The sequence below is a fragment of the Nelumbo nucifera genome, chromosome 5 (genome assembly GCF_055504915.1).
Source record: "Nelumbo nucifera cultivar China Antique chromosome 5, China Antique-T2T, whole genome shotgun sequence".
NCBI classification, from domain to species: domain Eukaryota; kingdom Viridiplantae; phylum Streptophyta; class Magnoliopsida; order Proteales; family Nelumbonaceae; genus Nelumbo; species Nelumbo nucifera.
In genome coordinates this window covers 84,329,065-84,350,156 of record NC_142653.1, presented here as the reverse complement: position 1 = coordinate 84,350,156, position 21,092 = coordinate 84,329,065, and the positions used below count along the sequence as shown (strand labels likewise).

The 21,092-nt window shown below is 41.3% G+C and overlaps 1 protein-coding gene across 5 annotated transcripts in view; it reads left to right on the top strand.

The window, feature by feature from the left end:
• Window positions 1–19,659, top strand: part of LOC104612959 (Tetratricopeptide repeat (TPR)-like superfamily protein) — a 74,181-nt gene extending 54,522 nt beyond the window's left edge. For 3 of the 5 annotated variants that reach the window (XM_010280627.3, XM_088887463.1, XM_088887462.1), the window contains 5 exons: window positions 472–561; window positions 688–812; window positions 997–1,202; window positions 1,947–2,071; window positions 18,983–19,659. In XM_010280627.3, the coding sequence (XP_010278929.1) occupies window positions 472–561; window positions 688–812; window positions 997–1,202; window positions 1,947–2,071; window positions 18,983–19,168 (732 nt within the window). In that variant the 3' untranslated portion in view covers window positions 19,169–19,659. The remainder of the gene's footprint in view (window positions 1–471; window positions 562–687; window positions 813–996; window positions 1,203–1,946; window positions 2,072–18,982) is intronic. The other 2 variants (XR_016076157.1, XR_016076158.1) reach the window with 1 other exon arrangement.
• Window positions 19,660–21,092: the final 1,433 nt, after the last annotated feature.

Below are 21,092 nucleotides of genomic sequence, written 5' to 3'. Positions count from 1 at the left end.
TACATCTCAGAATGTTGGTTGTCTAGTTGACAAACCAACAATATAACAGAACTACACTGTAAAAGAGTCAAAATTACAAGGATTCAGTTCCTAAGTGCTTCAAATACCCCTGAAAACCATAAAATTTACAACTCCCCCTGACATCCCCAAAGCTTTAAGCTCCACCCAATCTCCTCCCTCTTCACCCCATACTTCGAAACATGATCCTCACTATCTCCCTCTTCCTTCCCTCATAACATTCCAACTGAGAATCCTCAACTTCCTCATGGACAACATCCTCAATCTGGATGGTTAGAACGTTGGAAACAATACAACATTCTTCTCATTTTGTTGATTCTCCTTGGTTAAACTTAGACTTTTAAAGTTTGTAAATATTAAAATCTTGGATAAGAATGGGTGACAAAGAATTTTGTATGCCAAGGGAAAATTAACTCTGAGAACTAACTTATTGGATGATGACTTATTTTTCAGCTTACACAGAGCAAATCAATGCAAGCAATGTGCCATGTATATGCAGCTATCTCTTACATCTGTATTGGTGATGCGGAATCATCCTCCCAGGTCTTTTTTCTTCTTTTACAGTTAGAAACTTGTTTTTATCTTAGTGCTTCTTTTTATCCCTGATGCAGTTATTCTATTTTGACTTCGAGTATATTTGATTGTGGAATGTTTTTATGCTGTTTGCAGGCACTTGGTTTAATTGGACCAGTTTACAGAATCATGGATTCTTTTGTTGGAGTGCGAGAAAAAACTTGTGTCCTTTTTGCGTATGGCCTTCTATTGATGAAACAGCATAATCTACAAGAAGCAAGGTAGATATTGTCGTTTAACCCTTTCTGTCACACGGATGGAGGCCATTTTGAAAGACGTTAGTGTAGCATGACCAGTACATTCTACAAAAACATCCTGTTAAATTTAGCAATTCTGGCATTTTTATTTTTGACTGAGGCCTTAATGAATACTTCTTAAACCTAACCAATATACTACTCAATACAGAATTAGATTGGCCAGTGGCTTGCGGATCACACATCAACAATTGGGGAATATTCAACTTGTTTCACAGTATTTAACAATTCTTGGTAGTTTGGCTCTTGCATTGCGTGACACTGGACAAGCCAGAGAGATTCTAAAATCTTCTTTGACATTAGCAAAGACACTTTATGATATTCCAACCCAGATGTGGGTGCTGTCAGTCTTAACAGGTAAACATCCTTAAGCTTGCTCGTGTCAGTGGCTACTGGAGTCTTGCTGGTGTCTGTATAATAGGAAAATTCCTGATCATACCTGTTATGTACATAATACCGGTAATGTCTGGAATCTTCATTTTAACAAAGCCTCTATGTAGGAGCCAGTGTCATCAATGGCACCCATGGTGCTCTCCATGGGATATTTTGAGACTTGGCCCTGCACGATGCCACAAAATGACCATGGCAAGGAGACTTCAATATGGTACTAATCATTGGTACCATGGAAGGTGTTGTGGCCTTTGCAAGAGATATGTTGGAGTTCTCTAAATAATTGTTTTTAATGTATATTTGCACCATGCGAATAGCCTTTACACAACATACTTGTATTGTCTGAAAGCAGAGTTATCACAAAACAAACTTGTATTGTCCAAAAACAGTCATGTAAGTAGATAAACCTACACTATTTGTACTGTTTGCACAGATAACAAATTATCATTGCACATGCCTTTTGGTTGTTTCTCTATTGTCATGCTCACCTCCTTTTATTTGCAATTTATTGGTATGATATGTTCCATCAGTTTGGAGAGTGTTGAATTGATAGTTATGTCACCAAATTGAGTTGGAATTAGGATCCACAGTTCACTGACCTAGTGGATTATCTGCTGCAGCTTTTTTTTTTTTTGGCTTTTTAATAGAGCTGGCTGAGTTGAAATTAGGACACTCAGGTTAGAGTAAAGGTCTTAACTCTTCTTGTTGCAGCTTTGTATCAAGAACTGGGTGAAAGAGGAAATGAAATGGAGAACTCTGAATATGAAAGGAAAAAGTCAGATGATCTACACAAAAGACTTGCAGATGCTCGGTCATCTATACATCATATTGAATTGGTAAGCACAACTATTTCAATTGGCTTCTTTATTTAGTTAGTTCAAGCAGAAAAAATCAGGTACTGACTTATTTTCTTGGAGATTAGGCTGGATCTTGTCTCATTATGACTTTATTATAGAGCAAATCAAGAAAGGAAAAGAAAAGAAATTTGTTAGGAAACACGTAGAGAAATATGGTTAGTTTTTCAAAAGGTTAGCAATTTTGGCTGTGTTTTTGATAAATAGAAAGCATATCTAGTGAAAGGAGAAAGCCATCAATGATGTCATAGAAGCAGCAGTAAAAATTTATTTCGTAAGAATGTTCCTGTCATTTCAAGAGTACTTTGTGGCTTTGTCCTTTCACTAGATGTTATAGTACATGCCAATATCACTACTATGTAATCTATCAAAAGAAAATTACTACTATGTAAATTGTGACAATATGTAATAAGGGCATGCCCAATTTACTAAACCTAGGACCACCTCATGTTGCATGGAAATTGGTATTACCATATTAGTGTTGAAATCTAACCCAAGCACGAGGTGCAGTGCAGGACTCAGTCAGCCTGAAAATATAGGATTTAAGAATATGGTAGATAAAATTGAACTTTTTATGTTAGTAGAAATATGCTGAATTAAAAAAATATGAAAGAAAAGTAGTTTCTTGAAGAGAGAAGGAAGAGAGAAGGAGAAGAAGAGAAGAAGAGAAGTTGAAAAGAAAAGAGAGCAATAATCTGGCCGCCCCCTTCACTTATTATTTATACAGCAGTCGACCCACCATTCTTTGATATCTCTCCACATCCTTTACCAACTCACCATCCACACCATTAATTCTGTGATTTGGATCAATAGGAGTGTCTGCTAGTTTGGTCCCCAGCTTCCCAATCTCCCGTAGTAGGTCAAGTACATACTTTCTCTGTGAAATAAAGATCACATGCTTGGATCTTGCAACTTCAATCCCTAAGAAGTATTTGAGCTCACCAAGATCTTTGGTCTCAAATTCTTGCTGCAATGATTTTTGAGATAATCAATCTCCTCTAGATCATTTCCTGTCACCACTATATCATCCACATACACAATCAGAATTGACACCAGAGCATCTCTCCTCTTCACAAAGAGGGTGTGATCAGACTGTGTCTGTGTGTATCCAAAATGGATGAGTACCCCTCTGAACCTATCAAACCAAGCCCTAGGGGATTGTTTCAGTCCATACAGAGATTTTTTGAGTCTGCACACCTTTCCTTTACCAACATTTTCATAAAAGCCTGCTGGAATGCCCATATATACCTCCTCCTGTGAATCACCATTGAGTAAAGCATTTTTGACATCAAGTTGGAACAAGGGCCATGAATAGGTGGTTGCTAGAGATAAAAGGATACGAACTGAACTCATCTTAGCTACTGGTGCAAAGGTTTCCAGATAATCAACACTATAGGTCTGAGTACCCTTTTGCTACCAACTTTGCCTTGTACCTCTCTATCTTGCCATCGGCCTTATACTTCATTGTGAATACCCATCTACATCTAACTGTCTCCTTGTCTGGGGGGAGATCAACTATTTCCCAAGTTTGGTTTTTGACCAAAGCATCCATCTCATCTTGCATGGCTGTTTTCCACTCAGGTTTGGAGAGGGCCTCAGTAACATTCCTAGGTATAGACACAGAATCTAGGGAAGAAAGAAAAGCACAGTAGGAGGGTGATAAGGCACTGTAGGAAAGATGGTGTGAAATGCAGTGGGTTGTACACTTTCTCTTCCCCTTACGAAGTGCAATGGGAAGATCAAGGTCAGTGGGATTAGCTGCAACAATGGTGTTAGGGACAAAAACATTATCATCATAAAACATAATAGGCTCGGCCTCAAGAGGAATACCTGGAACTGTATCTGCCGAATCTGGAGTTTCAAAAGGGCTGACAGAGAGTGGTGTGGGTTGAGGATGTGTGGAGTCAGCCATCATCTGTCGGCGCTGATATTTCTGTGAGACTACCCGTAGTGGCTCAGGTAATGAAACTAGAGGTCCAGGTGCTGGTTGAACTGATGCAGATGCTGGTTGAACTGATGGAGGCACCAAAGAAACAGGAAGAGGAACAAATTGTGAGTTCTCCCCAAAACTCTCCCCCTAAGGAGAACCACTCGAGAAGAAGGTGGATTCAAAAAAGGTAGCATCCATAGTGACAAATCTGTTCCTCGACACTGGGTCATAACAGCAATACCCCTTTTGGTTCTGAGCATACCCAAGAAAAACACATTTCTTGGCCTTAGGATCCAATTTCTTGCGATGAGGGCCAAGAATGTGAACAAAAGAAACACAACCAAAAACTCTCAGAGGTATATGAAATATCTCCCCATCTGGAAAAAGAAGACTAAATGGCACCTTAAACCCCCAAAGTCCGTGAAGGAACACGGTTAATCAAATGCACGGCTGTAAGAACTGCATCTCCCCAGAACTGCACAGGAATTGAAGCACACACCATAAGACTCCTTGCCACCTCCACAATGTGTCTGTTTTTCCTCTCAACAACTCCATTCTATTGTGGTGTATATGCACAATTGCTCTGATGAACTACACCATGTTCTAAGAGATACGTGGTCAGGTCCTTCTCAAAGTACTCTCTGGCATTATTTGATCTAAAAGCCTTTGTTCTCACTCCAAATTGTATGAGAACCATCTGGTGGAATTGTCGTACCAAGTTAGGAACCTCATCACGTGATCTCATCAAATATATCCAAGAATGTCGTGTATAATCATCCACAAACAAGAGAAAGTAACGGAATCCTCCCATGGAAGGGATATGATATGGCCCCCATACATCAGTGTGAACAATATTAAAAGCATAAGTACTTCTTTTATTACTTGGTTTAAAAGATTGTCTACAATGCTTTCCTAACTGACAACTCTCACACTCCAAAGTAGATAACTAAACAGACTCAAACAACTTTGGGAAAAGACATTTCAAAGAACTAAAAGAAAGATGTCTCAAGTGATTGTGCCAAAGCATAATCTGGTTCATTGACTCTGACCCACTACTATTGCTGCTGCTAACATGATGGCCCTGATGTCTCGGAATCTCATCCAGAAGGTGGACTCCATTCACCTCACGACCATTCCCAATCATCTTCTTTGACTCCAAATCCTGCAAAACACAATTACCATGAAGAAAGGTCACGGAACAATTCAAATTTTTTGTCAAAGAACTAACAGACAGTAGGTTGGTATGAAGTCTAGGGACATGTAAAACAGAAGACAAAGTTATATCATCGGTCACTCTAACTGTCCCCTTCCCAGCAATGGGCATGAAAGAATGGTAGGATCCATCTAATGGACGCCATAAAGGTTGCGGAATGGGTGGGGCGAATTGCAAAAATTTCCTACCTTCTCCCAACTGGGAATCATATTCCCTGAATTTAGAATACAATATTCAAGGATCTACTTGAACCCTAATCAAACCAGATCTGTACCAAAAGATAAATGGGAGGATTATACCTGATCCGGAGAAGCAGTATCTCCCAAAGTTGGTGTTCACGCCCAAAGAATGCTCCAAGATCTGTCCCTGCTGAAGATGACACAGCTGTGGATGGAACAGAACCAGCAGGGTGCGTCCTACACACTGGATCCTTCACAAGAATCCCCTGGATGTACTAAACACTGAATTCTTTCAGTCTTTCTTGCAAGACTGATGTCAAGAACTGGTTTCTTGACTTTCTTTTCTGCAAAGATCAAATCTTGCAACAATGCAGATGGCGGCGGCAGGAGGAGATTTCCAGAAACGAAAAGGCTGAACTGTTTTCTTTTCTGGAGAGAATGAGATCTAATCTCAATTCGCAGGAACCTTTCTTGCTTACCAGAACCTCTTGGATCGAAATCTGATTTCCCTCTCTTGGTTCATTCGAAAATCTCCTCTCTTTTCTTCTTGATTAAGAAATCTCCTAATTAGGAGTTATCCCAATCCAAATCAGTATTTGGATAGGGGATAATCTTAATCCCTTTCCCAGATAGAGTCAGCTTACTCCTGATCTTATCAGGAGGTTACCAGATTCAAATCTGATTTGAATTTGGTCTCTAAGAGTGGATAAGGCTAAGAGCCCAATCCTTTTTGCTAACTTCAATCTCAAATTCGCCCCATTGATGGGTGATCATATCAGCCCACCTCGAAATGGGCTTTTGGCCCATTAAGTATTCAGTGTTTAATTAGTTTCCAATCTGCTGCCCAGTTGGGCTTCTTTGTATGGCGTGGGACCCAAGCATTGATCTACACACCAGCCACATGGGTTCGGCCCAGCCTTTAATACAAGGCCCAGCCGAATTCACTGAAAATCTCAATGAACCCCTTGAGTCCATCGTATGAACCCTATGGGCCCAACACTTACATTAAGTGGTCCCTGGGCCAAGCCATCTTATAAAAACCCCAGGGACTGTGGGCAGGTGCAAGATTAGCCCATCAGGTATTATCCTAAATGGTCTTACACTTAACCTCTCAGCCCTTAATGATCAAGCACTGCCCGACAAGAGAGGACCTCTCCCTCGGCTGCAAGGAACAGTGCCGCACTCTCCTCTCACATGGATCCCGGGAATTAAAACCATTTGCAAACATTTTGAAACCGTACATATATATGTAAATATATTAATTTTGCAAAAACAAAATTCCAACGATTGAAATCAACTGCCGGCAGTTTGGTTTCCATCAGAGAGAGTGCATTCCCGATCATTACCCTTTATCCGACAAAGTGGCTGATTCTGTCACTATGACCACCCACTCAGATGAATTCTCAAACTGCCCCAACATACCCAGGTTTTGATCCCCACTAAGGATCTCACTGATTGGCATATCAAAGGCAGCCTGATCCAGCACCTAGTGAAGTGTCATAATCGAGTCTAGGGGTCAGGTGTAACTTTCCAGTTTTGCCCATCTATCTCCAAGGTCCAGGGCAAGACTGGAAATCTGGTCCGGTTCAAGGATTCAAGTAATCCCATGCTGTATGTGCCTCGGGTCTTACCCTGATGGCTGAGACAGGCCATCCCAACACTTGGTGGCACACCAGTATCAGCCTTGGCAGGATAAATCTCCCCAGACTTATCCAACGGCTGTGAACATTTAAAACTAACATGAGTCTCTACAAATGTCCAGTTTTAGGGTTTTACACAGAATTAAACCAAACAACATGAATCAAACATGCACTTTATTTATTTCCACTAAATAACAAAAGTACATCAAAATGATTGAAGCTAAGGGCATACAAAACTGTCTAACAGCTCCCACTTGCACTTAGGTCCAATCTGGTACAAGCCGGAGTCCCATACTTTCCACGTGTTTCTCAAAACACCTTCTGTGTCAGTGGCTTGGTCAATGGGTCTGCCACATTATCCGCTGATGCTACCTTTTGAATTAGGACGTCCCCTCTACCAACGATCTCCCGCAGTACATGGTACTTCCTCTCGATGTTCTTTGACTTCGAGTGGGCCCGAGGCTCTTTAGCCTGGGCGATCGCTCCATTGTTGTCACACAACAACGGGATGGGTGATGTGCTGGATGGAATCGCTCCCAATTCGTGTATGAATTTCTTCATCCACACGGCTTCCTTGGCAGCTTCACTTGCGGCAATGTACTCGGCCTCGGTTGTGGAGTCTACAGTGGACCCCTGTTTGCTGCTTTTCCAGCAAACAACACACGATCCTTTCGTGAAAACATACCCAGATGTAGACTTTCTATCGTCTGGATCCGACTGGAAATCGGCATCGGTATACCCTAGAACTTGCAGTGAACTACCATCGAATACCAGACAAAACTCTTTCGTCCTTCGAAGGTATTTGAGTATGTTCTTCACAGCAGTCCAATGCTCCTGTCCTGGGTTTGCCTGGAATCTACTTACCACACTCACCGCCTGAGCTATGTCCAGGCGAGTGCACAACATGGCATACATGATGCTCCCCACAGCTGAGGCATAGGGAACGTCTCTCATGCTCTCAATCTCCTCAGAAGTCTTGGGAGACATCTTCTTGGAGAGAGTGACTCCGTGCCTGAAAGGAATGTTTCCTTTCTTGGAGTTTTCCATGCTGTATCTTTTGACAATTTTGTCAATGTAAGCAGCCTGGGATAATCCAATTATCCGCTTCGATCTATCTCTATAGAGTCGAAGACCCAGTATGTATGAAGCTTCTCCAAGATCTTTCATGGAGAACTGCTGTGATAGCCATACCTTGACCGAAGTCAACATTCCTACATCATTCCCAATGAGTAGGATATCGTCCACATACAAGACTAAAAAGGTGATCTTATCCCCACTGGATTTCCTGTAAACACAGGGCTCATCCGGATTCTGCTCAAAGTCAAACGTTTTGACTGCAGAATCAAAACGGATGTTCCAACTCCTAGAAGCCTGCTTAAGTCCATATATGGATCTATTAAGTTTACATACCATGTGTTCCTGATCAGCAGCAATGAAGCCTTGCGGCTGCTGCATGTAGATATCTTCACTAAGATCTCCATTCAGGAACGCTGTTTTGACATCCATTTGCCAAATCTCGTAATCATGGTACGCTGCTACAGCTAGCAGGATCCTAATGGATTTAAGCATGGCCACCGGTGAAAAGGTTTCCTCATAGTCGATGCCTTCTTTCTGAGTATACCCTTTCGCCACCAAACGAGCTTTAAAGGTCTCAATCCTGCCATCGGGGCCCTTCTTCCTCTTGTAGATCCATTTGCAACCAATTGCTTTTACCCCGGAGGGCGGATCCACTAGAGTCCAGACTCCATTGGTCTCCATTGAGTCCATCTCGGCTCTCATGGCCTCCACCCACTTCTGGGAGTCTATGTCTAACATAGCTTCCGCGTAAGACACGGGATCCTCTTCACTAGTCAAGGCTTCCACCAGGTAACTATCCTGGTCATAACCATATCGGACTGGTGGTCTGGATACCCGGGTGGACCTTCTAGGTTGGTCATTACCTGGAACTTGTGGGTCATCTCCTACTGCTCCTGAGCTCTCCTCATCAAGAACTATTTCCTGACGATGGGTGTCCAGGATGTAATCGGATTCTAAGAATCGGGCGTTTCGACTGCAGAACACTTTCTGCTCACTTGGGTCATAGAATAGATAACCCACCGAATCCTTTGGGTAGCCTATAAACAGGCAACGGCTGGTTTTAGATTCCAACTTGTCCGCACTTGTTCTTTTAACGTGTGCAGGACAACCCCAAATCTTCAAGTGTCTCACACTTGGCTTCCTTCCGGTCCAAAGCTCATATGGAGTTTTCGGAACTGATTTGGTTGGAACCCTATTCAGCACGTAGGTAGCAGTCTCTAATGCGTATCCCCAAAAGGATGTGGGTAATTCTGAGCGTACGAGAAGTGACCGGACCATGTCCAACAAGGTCCTATTTCTCCTCTTTGAAACACCGTTGAGTTGAGGTGTAGCAGGAGGAGCTAGTTGTGACACTATCCCATTGGCCTTTAAGTAGTCCCTGAATTCGTCAGAGAGATACTTGCCACCTCGATCTAATCGAAGGGCCTTAATTTCTCTCTCTAACTGTTTCTCGACTTCCTGTCTGAACTCTTTGAACTTTTCAAATGATTCAGACTTATGTCTCATTAGGTACACGTAACTATATCGTGAAAAATCATCTGTAAAGGTGATGAAGTACACGTGTTGATTCCGTGTCCTAACACTCAGGGGACCACATACATCAGTATGTATTAGGTCAAGTGTGCCTGCACATCTTTCAGGCTTACCGTCAAATGGCCGTTTAGTCATCTTACCTTGGAGGCAAGGTTCACAAGTGGGAAGATTTTCTACGGCTAGAAAATCCAAAGGACCATCCTTTACCAGTCTTGTGATTCGGTCGACACCGATGTGGCCAAGTCGGTAATGCCAGAGGCACGTGGGATTTATTGTATCACGAGTCCTTTTCTTGGGATTTTCGACCGACGTAGTTTCGGTTAAGTTAGTTTCCAAAGAAGGATGCAGAACATAGAGACCGTTCTCTATCTCCCCGCATGCGATGAATTTATTATTCCGTTTAACAGTAATCATATTACTAAAGTAAACAGTATATCCATCAGCACACAATTTTGAAACAGAAATTAAATTCCTTCTCAAGTTCTGTACATAAAGACAATCTTTAAGTACAAGGACTCCTTTAAAAACTAATTCTACGGTTCCTATTGCCGCAGCTGCAACACTTGCAGTTGTTCCCAAGAACAGTGTCACTTCACCTTCACTCAACCTTCTGCTAACTTTGAACCCCTGCAGTGAGTTACACGCATGAGTTGAAGCCCCGGAGTCAACACACCAGGACACAGAAGTAACTAACATATTAGTTTCTATGACACAAGTTTCGATATTACCTTTCTTAGATTCCAGGTAGGTAGGACAGTTCCTCTTCCAGTGGCCGGTCTGCTTGCAAAAGTGACAGACATCAGATGCCTTGTTCTTCTTCTGCTTCTTGGGTTTGGTAGTCTTCTTCTGGGGCTTCTTTGCCTTTCTCTTTCTCTTGCCCGATTTGTTAGATTCAGCAAGCATAACCACAGGCTCATCCTTCTTGAGTAAATCCTCGGCCCTCTGCAACATATTGCTGAGTTCCTGGACGCTGACATTCAGCTTATTCATATTGTAGTTCATAGTGAACGCATTGAAGGAAGAGGGCAAAGAATTTAGGATGGCATCCACTTGCGTGCCAAGATCTAGCCCGGATCCAAGAGCTTCAAGTTCGTTGATGTACCCCATCATCCGAAGACAATGGTCATGAACTTTCTGCCCTTTGGTCATCTACGCGGTCATGAACAATTTCAGGACCTTCTGTCGAGTAGAATGGTTCTGCTCCTCATACATTGTCCTTAGACTGTCCAATATGTCCTTGGCAAGTTCGATCTGATCGAACTGCCTCTGTATTGAGTTGTCTAATGAGGCAATGACAAAGCAGCGGGCTAGGGAGTTCTTATCCTCCCAATCTTGGTAGTCCCTCCTACGGGCCTCAGAAGCCCTATCACCCGGACGTTCCGGGGCAGGATTTTTCACTACCTTGTCTAACTTTTCAGAAGTTAGGACCAGCATAAGATTTCTGTACCAGTCGGCATAGTTTGGGCCCTTAAGCTTGTTATCGTCTAGAAGCTTTGCAAATTGACCGTTTGCCATTTTCTGATAAAACAGCAAAATCATTAGTCCACAACCTTAGTTTGATTCATGTTTACCTACATAGATATGGCTTTTAATCTATGTTCCATTCCCATTTGTTCATCTCTGAGATTTCCTTCCTATCTCAGTGACGGAGACGACGAAATGTCTCTGGAAATGTGGGAAATCACATGGGGTGTGTGAAGCCAACTGTTTCAGCTGCATAACCCCACCACCTTTCTGTGACGGATCATATCCACTCATCAAATGAGTTTCCCTTTGGCCTCTGTCAGACAAGGTTCAGAGCCGTTTTCAGGTAAACCCTTCTGTCAGTGAGTGCACACCCATCATATTCAGGTTACGCCAAGGTACCGTGAGAGAGTTCCCATTTTCTGGTGAAGCCCCTCCCACATCGGTCTATGACGCCCCTATCATCTTATGAAACACTCTAACAGATCCAACAGCAAATGGATAGCCCAATTTTATGGTGCGTTTCCTCATTACTGATGGACCCATCATTGTGCTAATGACGGAAGGCCTTTAGAGAGTTCATCATATGGATCTCCCTATCACTTGCATTCATATTTGCTGGAGGGAACAAAATTACGGCCTAGTTCTAATTTAGGTCAAACCAAAGTGGCTCCCACTGACTTTCATAAAGTCAGATTTCTGGTGGGCCTTAATCGGCTAGGGGTTCCGTACGCATCCCTTTTCAGGGTTGTGGGGCCCACCAGGCAAAGAGGGGGGTCATCCAATGACCTTCAGGGACACCATGGCAATGATGTGCATTCAGCCATGGTGTGCGCAAGAGCCACTAACGAGTCATCACGGGCCAAGTACTTATGGCCCATGGTCGCAGCACATCAAACATCCAAACATCACATGTAAAGGAGGAATTGATCCAATCAATTAATTGCTGTAAAGCCCATTCAACGGCCCATTTAAAAACCAAGTCATTAACGATTAATGTCCACTAGGTGTATGGGCTGAATCGCAGATAGCAGTTCGGCCCATACAGCTTATCTCACAATAATGGGCTTTTGCAGTTTTAACCCTTTAAAACTGGGCTTTATAGGTGGGCCGAATTAATCCCTGTAATTGAACATCAGATTTGGAACAAAAGTGTGAGACAATTGGACTGAGAACAGCCCCTTTCGAAACCCAGATTCGGTCCAAACAGTTTTGGTCCAATCTAGTCCGAAATGGTCCAAAACTGATTTTCAATTCAAGAATTAATTATTGAATGATCTGAAATTAATAGTTTTGATTTCTAGCAAACACAAAACAATTATGGACTGTTCGCACCACCTGCAAAACAGAGGTTAATCACAAGGGTTGCAGTTTCATAAACTGCAAATCGCAGAAAACGATTTCTCCATCTGCAAATCTCCTGCGCCGCCATCTTCTTCCATCTTCTTTAATCAAGAAAAATAACAGAAATCCTATTTCTATTAATTACATTCTTGATCAAATCCTATACATTCAGTCTAAAAAATAAAAAAAATTATTTACAGACCGAATTGAATGAAATAAATAAATAGAAAAGAAAAAGGGTGCGCAGACCATCTGCGTTAAAACTGCACTGCGATCTCCAGGTTTGAACAGTCCATTAAATCAAAATAAATAAAGAACAATTCCAAATAAATTTTGGATTTAATAGAAATTAATTTCAGATCAATCGCCCTTAACAAGAAACAGTTTCTTGAAAAAAAGAAGACAATCTGCGCAATCTTGAAAGAACACCTTCTATCCATCTGCGCAGGGTCAGATCTGATTTTCTTTTGGTTCAAGATTCGAACCTGTGGCTCTGATACCACTGAAAGAATGGTAGGATCCATCTAATGGACGCCATAAAGGTTGCGGAATGGGTGGGGCGAATTGCAAAAATTTCCTACCTTCTCCCAACTGGGAATCATATTCCCTGAATTTAGAATACAATATTCAAGGATCTACTTGAACCCTAATCAAACCAGATCTGTACCAAAAGATAAATGGGAGGATTATACCTGATCCGGAGAAGCAGTATCTCCCAAAGTTGGTGTTCACGCCCAAAGAATGCTCCAAGATCTGTCCCTGCTGAAGATGACACAGCTGTGGATGGAACAGAACCAGCAGGGTGCGTCCTACACATTGGATCCTTCACAAGAATCCCCTGGATGTACTAAACACTGAATTCTTTCAGTCTTTCTTGCAAGACTGATGTCAAGAACTGGTTTCTTGACTTTCTTTTCTGCAAAGATCAAATCTTGCAACAATGCAGATGGCGGCGGCAGGAGGAGATTTCCAGAAACGAAAAGGCTGAACTGTTTTCTTTTCTGGAGAGAATGAGATCTAATCTCAATTCGCAGGAACCTTTCTTGCTTACCAGAACCTCTTGGATCGAAATCTGATTTCCCTCTCTTGGTTCATTCGAAAATCTCCTCTCTTTTCTTCTTGATTAAGAAATCTCCTAATTAGGAGTTATCCCAATCCAAATCAGTATTTGGATAGGGGATAATCTTAATCCCTTTCCCAGATAGAGTCAGCTTACTCCTGATCTTATCAGGAGGTTACCAGATTCAAATCTGATTTGAATTTGGTCTCTAAGAGTGGATAAGGCTAAGAGCCCAATCCTTTTTGCTAACTTCAATCTCAAATTCGCCCCATTGATGGGTGATCATATCAGCCCACCTCGAAATGGGCTTTTGGCCCATTAAGTATTCAGTGTTTAATTAGTTTCCAATCTGCTGCCCAGTTGGGCTTCTTTGTATGGCGTGGGACCCAAGCATTGATCTACACACCAGCCACATGGGTTCGGCCTAGCCTTTAATACAAGGCCCAGCCGAATTCACTGAAAATCTCAATGAACCCCTTGAGTCCATCGTATGAACCCTATGGGCCCAACACTTACATTAAGTGGTCCCTGGGCCAAGCCATCTTATAAAAACCCCAGGGACTGTGGGCAGGTGCAAGATTAGCCCATCAGGTATTATCCTAAATGGCCTTACACTTAACCTCTCAGCCCTTAATGATCAAGCACTGCCCGACAAGAGAGGACCTCTCCCTCGGCTGCAAGGAACAGTGCCGCACTCTCCTCTCACATGGATCCCGGGAATTAAAACCATTTGCAAACATTTTGAAACCGTACATATATATGTAAATATATTAATTTTGCAAAAACAAAATTCCAACGATTGAAATCAACTGCCGGCAGTTTGGTTTCCATCAGAGAGAGTGCATTCCCGATCATTACCCTTTATCCGACAAAGTGGCTGATTCTGTCACTATGACCACCCACTCAGATGAATTCTCAAACTGCCCCAACATACCCAGGTTTTGATCCCCACTAAGGATCTCACTGATTGGCATATCAAAGGCAGCCTGATCCAGCACCTAGTGAAGTGTCATAATCGAGTCTAGGGGTCAGATGTAACTTTCCAGTTTTGCCCATCTATCTCCAAGGTCCAGGGCAAGACTGGAAATCTGGTCCGGTTCAAGGATTCAAGTAATCCCATGCTGTATGTGCCTCGGGTCTTACCCTGATGGCTGAGACAGGCCATCCCAACACTTGGTGGCACACCAGTATCAGCCTTGGCAGGATAAATCTCCCCAGACTTATCCAACGGCTGTGAACATTTAAAACTAACATGAGTCTCTACAAATGTCCAGTTTTAGGGTTTTACACAGAATTAAACCAAACAACATGAATCAAACATGCACTTTATTTATTTCCACTAAATAACAAAAGTACATCAAAATGATTGAAGCTAAGGGCATACAAAACTGTCTAACAGGGCATATGTGAACCATCTGCTGTAGAGACTCTGTCTTTACCAAAGCACAACTGATAGGAACTGAAAAGGGTAGGGGCATTAGTCATATGCTCAGATGCTCCTGAGTCTATAATCCAGGGAGGTCCCTCCTTACCTGAAGTGGATGCAGATTTGCAGTTGCATATGAACTACCTGTATGTGCAAAGGAAGTGGTGTAGTTGGCTCTTGCATTCTGTTGTCCGTCTGGAAGGCTAGAGCTAGGTGAATCTTTCTTACTCATAAGCTGTCAAAACCTCTCCAATTCTATTCTTACTGCTACTACTGCAATGGATTCCCAATCAATTTGGGAGAGAGGGGCTGAAGAGTCTCCTGTAGTGGCTACATTTGCATTTTCCTTCTTGTTTCTTATCTGAGCAGGCATAAGATTTGGATGAAGCTTCCAATAAGTGTTCGTGGTATGCTTAGGCTTCTTGCAATAATCACACACCAAGTCCTTATCTTCCCTTCTAGTCTCACTACTCCTCCTGTCTCCATTCGGCTTAGGTTTTGTTGAACCAACCATAGCCGACTGGTCAATCCCAGGCTGTCTCAGCATTACATTCCTCCTACTCTCCTCTCCAGAGACAAAGGTATAGGCCTGAGAGAGTGTCACACCCTCCCTAGAAAAAATATGCTGCCTAGCAATGTTAAATTTAGGGTTCAACTCTGCCAAGAACTCAAAAACCCTATTCCTCTCTACCAATCTATGATAAGTTGTTGCATCATTTACACTTTCTCATACCACGGTCTCTAAGTGATCTATTTCCTGCCATAGGGTTTTCAACATGGAGAAATACACAGCAAGAGGTTTTTCTCCCTGTTTCATACTTATCACCTGATTTCTTAACTGATAGACTCTGGCTTCATTTTGCTTCTGAGAGTAGGTTTCAGTCACTCCATCCCAAATCTCCATAGCAGTATTAGCCCATAGGAAATTTTTTGCAATATGAGGTAACATTAGAATTACACAGTATTAGCCCATGTTCTCCTGCACCCATCGGGAAGAGTCTGTATCAGGTTTCTTCTCCTCCCCAGTGAGATATCCTAATTTTCCACGGGCACCAATAGCCATCTTAGCTGATTGTGCCCACTCTAAATAATTTGTACCATCAAGTTTTACTGTAGTAATGATCCCAGACCCAAAAATATCACTACTACCTCCAACACCTAGTCTCACAGTACCGGTAGATTTCATCTCGGTATTCCAACTCTCCATCTTACTTCAAACAGTTCAACAGTAAGAAAAGATAGATTGGAGACCTTTAAAAAATAATTTAATATCACACACACAGAAACCAACCCTTTCTGAAGAAGAAAACCCTAGTTGGAGGGAAATCTCTCTCCTCCTCACGCCTCCCAACAGAGAGAAAAGTGAATTGATCACTCCGGGAGGCCCAGAAAATTCCAGAAACCAAACCACCCTCTTTAGAAAATCAAAAGAAAACTAACAATACCTGGGCGCCCAAGATCAGATCAAAAACAAAGAGTCCAACTTTTCTAGGACTCTTCCCCGTACTCCAGTTCTTACTGATTTTGATGTCGAACAGTAGATCACCTTCCTGAGGACTAGATCCCACTAAAAACTCCAAGAACTGGGCAATCTATAGCAGATCGATCAGCCCTTTACTACTTCATGCAGTCGGCTGATCTAGGGCTGCATGAGAATGCTTCAAGAAACCCTAGCCGATGCTCTGATACCAAGTAGAAATCTGCTGAATTAAAATATATATATATATATATATATGAAAGAAAAATAGTTTCTTGAAGAGAGAAGGAGAAGAAGAGAAGTTGAAAAGAAAAGAGAGCAATAATCTAGCCGCCCCCTTCACTTATTATTTATACTAAAATAATAGAACAGTACAAAGACAACTATGCCCTTATAGGGCGGCAAAACATAAAACAGCATATATAACACTCAAAAACATAATAAAATTTGGACTCACATAACTACTGTGGTCCCCACCTCCTATCTAACAACTAACATAAAACATCTACTCAGAAAAACATCATAAAACTAATTAATCTTCAACAATGTTTTACTAGTGTAAGAGCACATGCTATGCACATGTGCAAATGCACATGTGCAAATAAGTATTAACCATCCATGATGTATGGTATTTGGATTTAACTTTTATGACTTACACCAGAACCAATGGAATAATTGTTGGAAAAACAAATTAACTTTAGAAGCATAAATTAATGCAAACAATACTTAACTATAAAGATAAATTATACTTGAATGATTACACTTAATGATCAAGTATTACAAATTTGCAGTTCATGTGCAAATTCAGTTCAGTGTCAGTGTCAGCATGTGTCCACAAGAACAGCAGTCATTTTCAGATAGCTATTTATGTAGGTGCCTCCAAATTGTTGTTTACAAATAGTAGGATTGGTAGGTTCTCTAGTTTATTGGTTATCAGGACCTGGGAAATGTCTGTTTGCTAAATTTTCAAGGCTTTGAAAATTGATCCAACACCAATATTTGCAGTACATTAAGAGTGACTTCTAAATAGAAGTATGACTGGGAGATCCTCTTTCAAATACAACGGAGTTATATATGGTGCAGTTCCTGCTAAATCTATAATCTTGGCTTGGGCTTATGGCTTTTAGGGCAATGCTCAGGCTTGTCTGGAGCCTACAGTGCCAAGCTCATGTCTAGCTTATTTAAAGCTCCACTTATGCTTTAAATAAGCTATTTATGTAGGTGCCTCCAAATTGTTGGTGTTTACAAATAGTAGGATTGGTAGGTTCTCAAGTTTATTGGTTATCAGGACCTGGGAAATGTTTGTTTGCTAAATTTTCAAGACTTTGAAAATTGATCCAATACCAATATTTGCAATACATTAAGAGTGACTTCTAAAAAGAGGTATGACTGGGAGGTTCTCTTTCAAATACAATGAAGTTATATAATGGTGCAGTTCCTTGGCTTGGGTGTATGGCTTCTAGGGCAATACTTGGGCTTGTCTGGAGCCTACAGTGCCAAGCTCATGTCTAGCTTATTTAAAGCTCCACTTATGCTTGGGTCAGTTACCATTCAGCAGAACTTGCTTGGTGAAGGGGAAAGAAGAGATCTAAAACCAAAACTAAATCTGGACCAGACCTATTACCCTACCACCCCATAGTAATGAATCAAATAGATCTGTAAGAGATCAAATTTCAAGATGAGTAGGACCAAGGGGCATTGCTGTAGAAACTATCTAAAGCAGAATATTATTTAAGTGTCATATACTGTTTTTACTAGCCAAATTAAATTATTGCTTTGATTTATCTGCATCTGTATATGCACGTGCGTATGTACATATCCTAATATATGGTTATATATACCCTTAATGAGCTGAGGTTTCAATGAGTATGGCCCACTCCAGCTCAACTCAGGCTCATCTAGCAAAAAAAATGTCAGTTTTGGGCTTGAACTTGGCCCATGAACCCTAGACTACAGCTCAAACATGAAGGAGCTGATCTAGCTAAGGTCATTTTCAGCCCCAGCTTGACTCCCCAAGTTTTTTGGGCCATGGCTCATCTAAGGATGGCCCTTTGCTTGTATAATCAACACTGATGGGTTGGGGACATTGTGCATACAGTAATTGATGGAATGGTCTAGATTTTTTAAAGATCAAATGCATTTCATTGATAGAGAGCATATTGATGCTATTCCTACACTAGAGCTGAGAGCCTGAGAGGAAGAGCCGTAATTATCAAAGATAATAATATAGCAAGTGTAATCTGTACATGATGATACTGACTGGCGTATCCTTCAACAATAAAAATAATTTCTCACTACCCCATAGATGGACATGAGAGCTTTTCATTCATCAAGGGAACAAATTTGCTCTGAAAAAATTTTATAATACGTTTTTTTTGGCCTAAAGATCAGTGGCTAATTCATTCTTAAGAAGTTTTGCCCTTTGATATCAGGTTCAATCAGTTTTAGCTGAATAAATGGACACTTAAATTATTCAGTATTTGATCATGATAAGCTTCATCCTGAAGGGTATAGGTACTAATGCTTTTCTGTTCTGTAAACTTACTGCAGATTGACAAAGTAAGATTTGAAGTTCGACAACTGCATGAAATTGACATTAAACGAGTAATTTCTGGCCCATCAATAAGTGCCAATCTTGACATCCCAGAGTCTGTTGGTCTATTAACCCCATTGCCTGCATCATCATCGAGGCTGGTGGATATGGACACTGGAAGACGTGGGAAGAGGAAAATCTAGTTTTACTTGTGCCTTAAGACGGAATCATTTTGGAAGGAATGCTGGGTGTACAACTGTTCTTGCCGCTTCACATTTTTTTTTGCAGAAACGTATGGAAGCGGTAAGAAATATCAATCTCACAATGTTGTATAAGAATGCAAGCTAACCCCAATTCAAGTTTACCAGCTGTGTTGTTGTCTTGTTGATGTGATTATCAGGCCCATAAAGTTCATGCAACACTGTTTAGATTCATTATTACTCTGAGGAAAGAAAATGGCTATTGCAACACTGAACATAGCTTTTTTGTATAGAGCTAATGTAATTATGAGCTAATGTAAAGAAAGAGTACTTCTTAGGTGCTTAGAATGCCTTCTTTCAGATCAGAGTTGATTGTATGTAACCACGTTATTGGCACCAGTATGGGCTATGCATCAATTGTTGTTTAGCTTGGCAATGGTTTGACATTTCATGTAAAACTCACTGATATGATAAATCCTATTGGACTGTCGGAAGCAATTTTTTGAGAGGGGGGGGGGGGTAAACAACGATTTCAAATGCGCCGAATTCTGCAATTTCTTTTCATGAAAGTTAAAAAGTCAATTGTCTATAGATCCCCTTCACACTGTGCAGGTGTATGCTGGTAATCCTGCAATTTCTTTGAGTGGTTTCCAGATGAATGTTCTCTCTTGCGCAGCCATATTTTGTAATTTTACCGATGACGGGCTCAATTCTTTAGAAGGTGAAAAGGTCACAACGAATGCAAAAAAAGATAATCTAGGGCTCATTTGTGACCACCAAAACTATGTTGGGATTCTGAAAACAAGAAGGAAATGCACGGACAGGCTTGAAAAAAGAACGTTTTTGATATCCAGTTGCTGAAACTGATATATGCTGGAGTTGAGAATTTAATGATATGGAGTGGCTAGGCTTTGAAGTAATAAGAGGGGCCATGGAGGAAATTATTTATGGACCACTACTACTATTGTTATTATTATTACTTAAATTCATTTCCCCCCATGTGTAGTAGTGGGTTCTCATACAGAACCAGAGCCAGGCTGATTGAGAAGTGTTTTTGAGCAATTGGTTGTCCTTTTATCGGTGTTGAAGACAAGGAGACATGTTAAATATTAATGCAAAGAATCTTGTTTGGAGTGATTACTCTGGCAGCCCAAGTTTGGGCTGATTTAACTGCATTCAAATCATACGATATTCCAAATCCTCTGGAAAAAAAAATTATAATAAAGAAAAAGGCTCGTAATCTGAAAGTAAAGTCAATTATCCAGTCCAAAGAAAGTGGTAAAAGGCGTTGCCATCAGTTTTCAGTAATGGTGGGTCCGCGTTTTTTAGTAAACAACCTGTTCACGGTTCAATTCCTCCTAATTTGAAAGGACTTAGGAGCAAGCCAATGCTTTTTTTCATTTTTCAGTTTCAGTGATGTTTATGACAGCGTTAGTGGGCCTTTAGTCTGTTTTACTTCCGAGTTCCGACTTGAAAAGTATCTATCAATTCCTGGCCGTTCCCCAGTTGGGCTTACTTTGTCCAGGGGACCATGACGGTGTCATACTCAGCCTAGACTACATAATTAAATGCTATTATGAACTCTTAAAACATTTCACTTCATTTCTCAGAGACGCTCTGCGTCTACCCCCAGCCTAACTTCAACCCTTGTTCATGGCTCATAGTCATGAGGGCATCTTCAATCTAAGCCCAGACTCCAACCAGAGCCAAGTTGTTTTTGTGTTGGGGCCCCAGTGGCAGTCCTCTTGATTGTAGATAGATTGATGTGAGCCACGTGTAAAGAGATAAAAAGAAAGAGAAACCATCAGATTCAATTATTCAAGCATCCACCAATTCAAAATTCAAATCAATGTCGTTCCGTGTTCCGTGTAAGCAACATATTATTAGATACAATAATTGAAATGGTCAATTATTGTAATGGAAAATG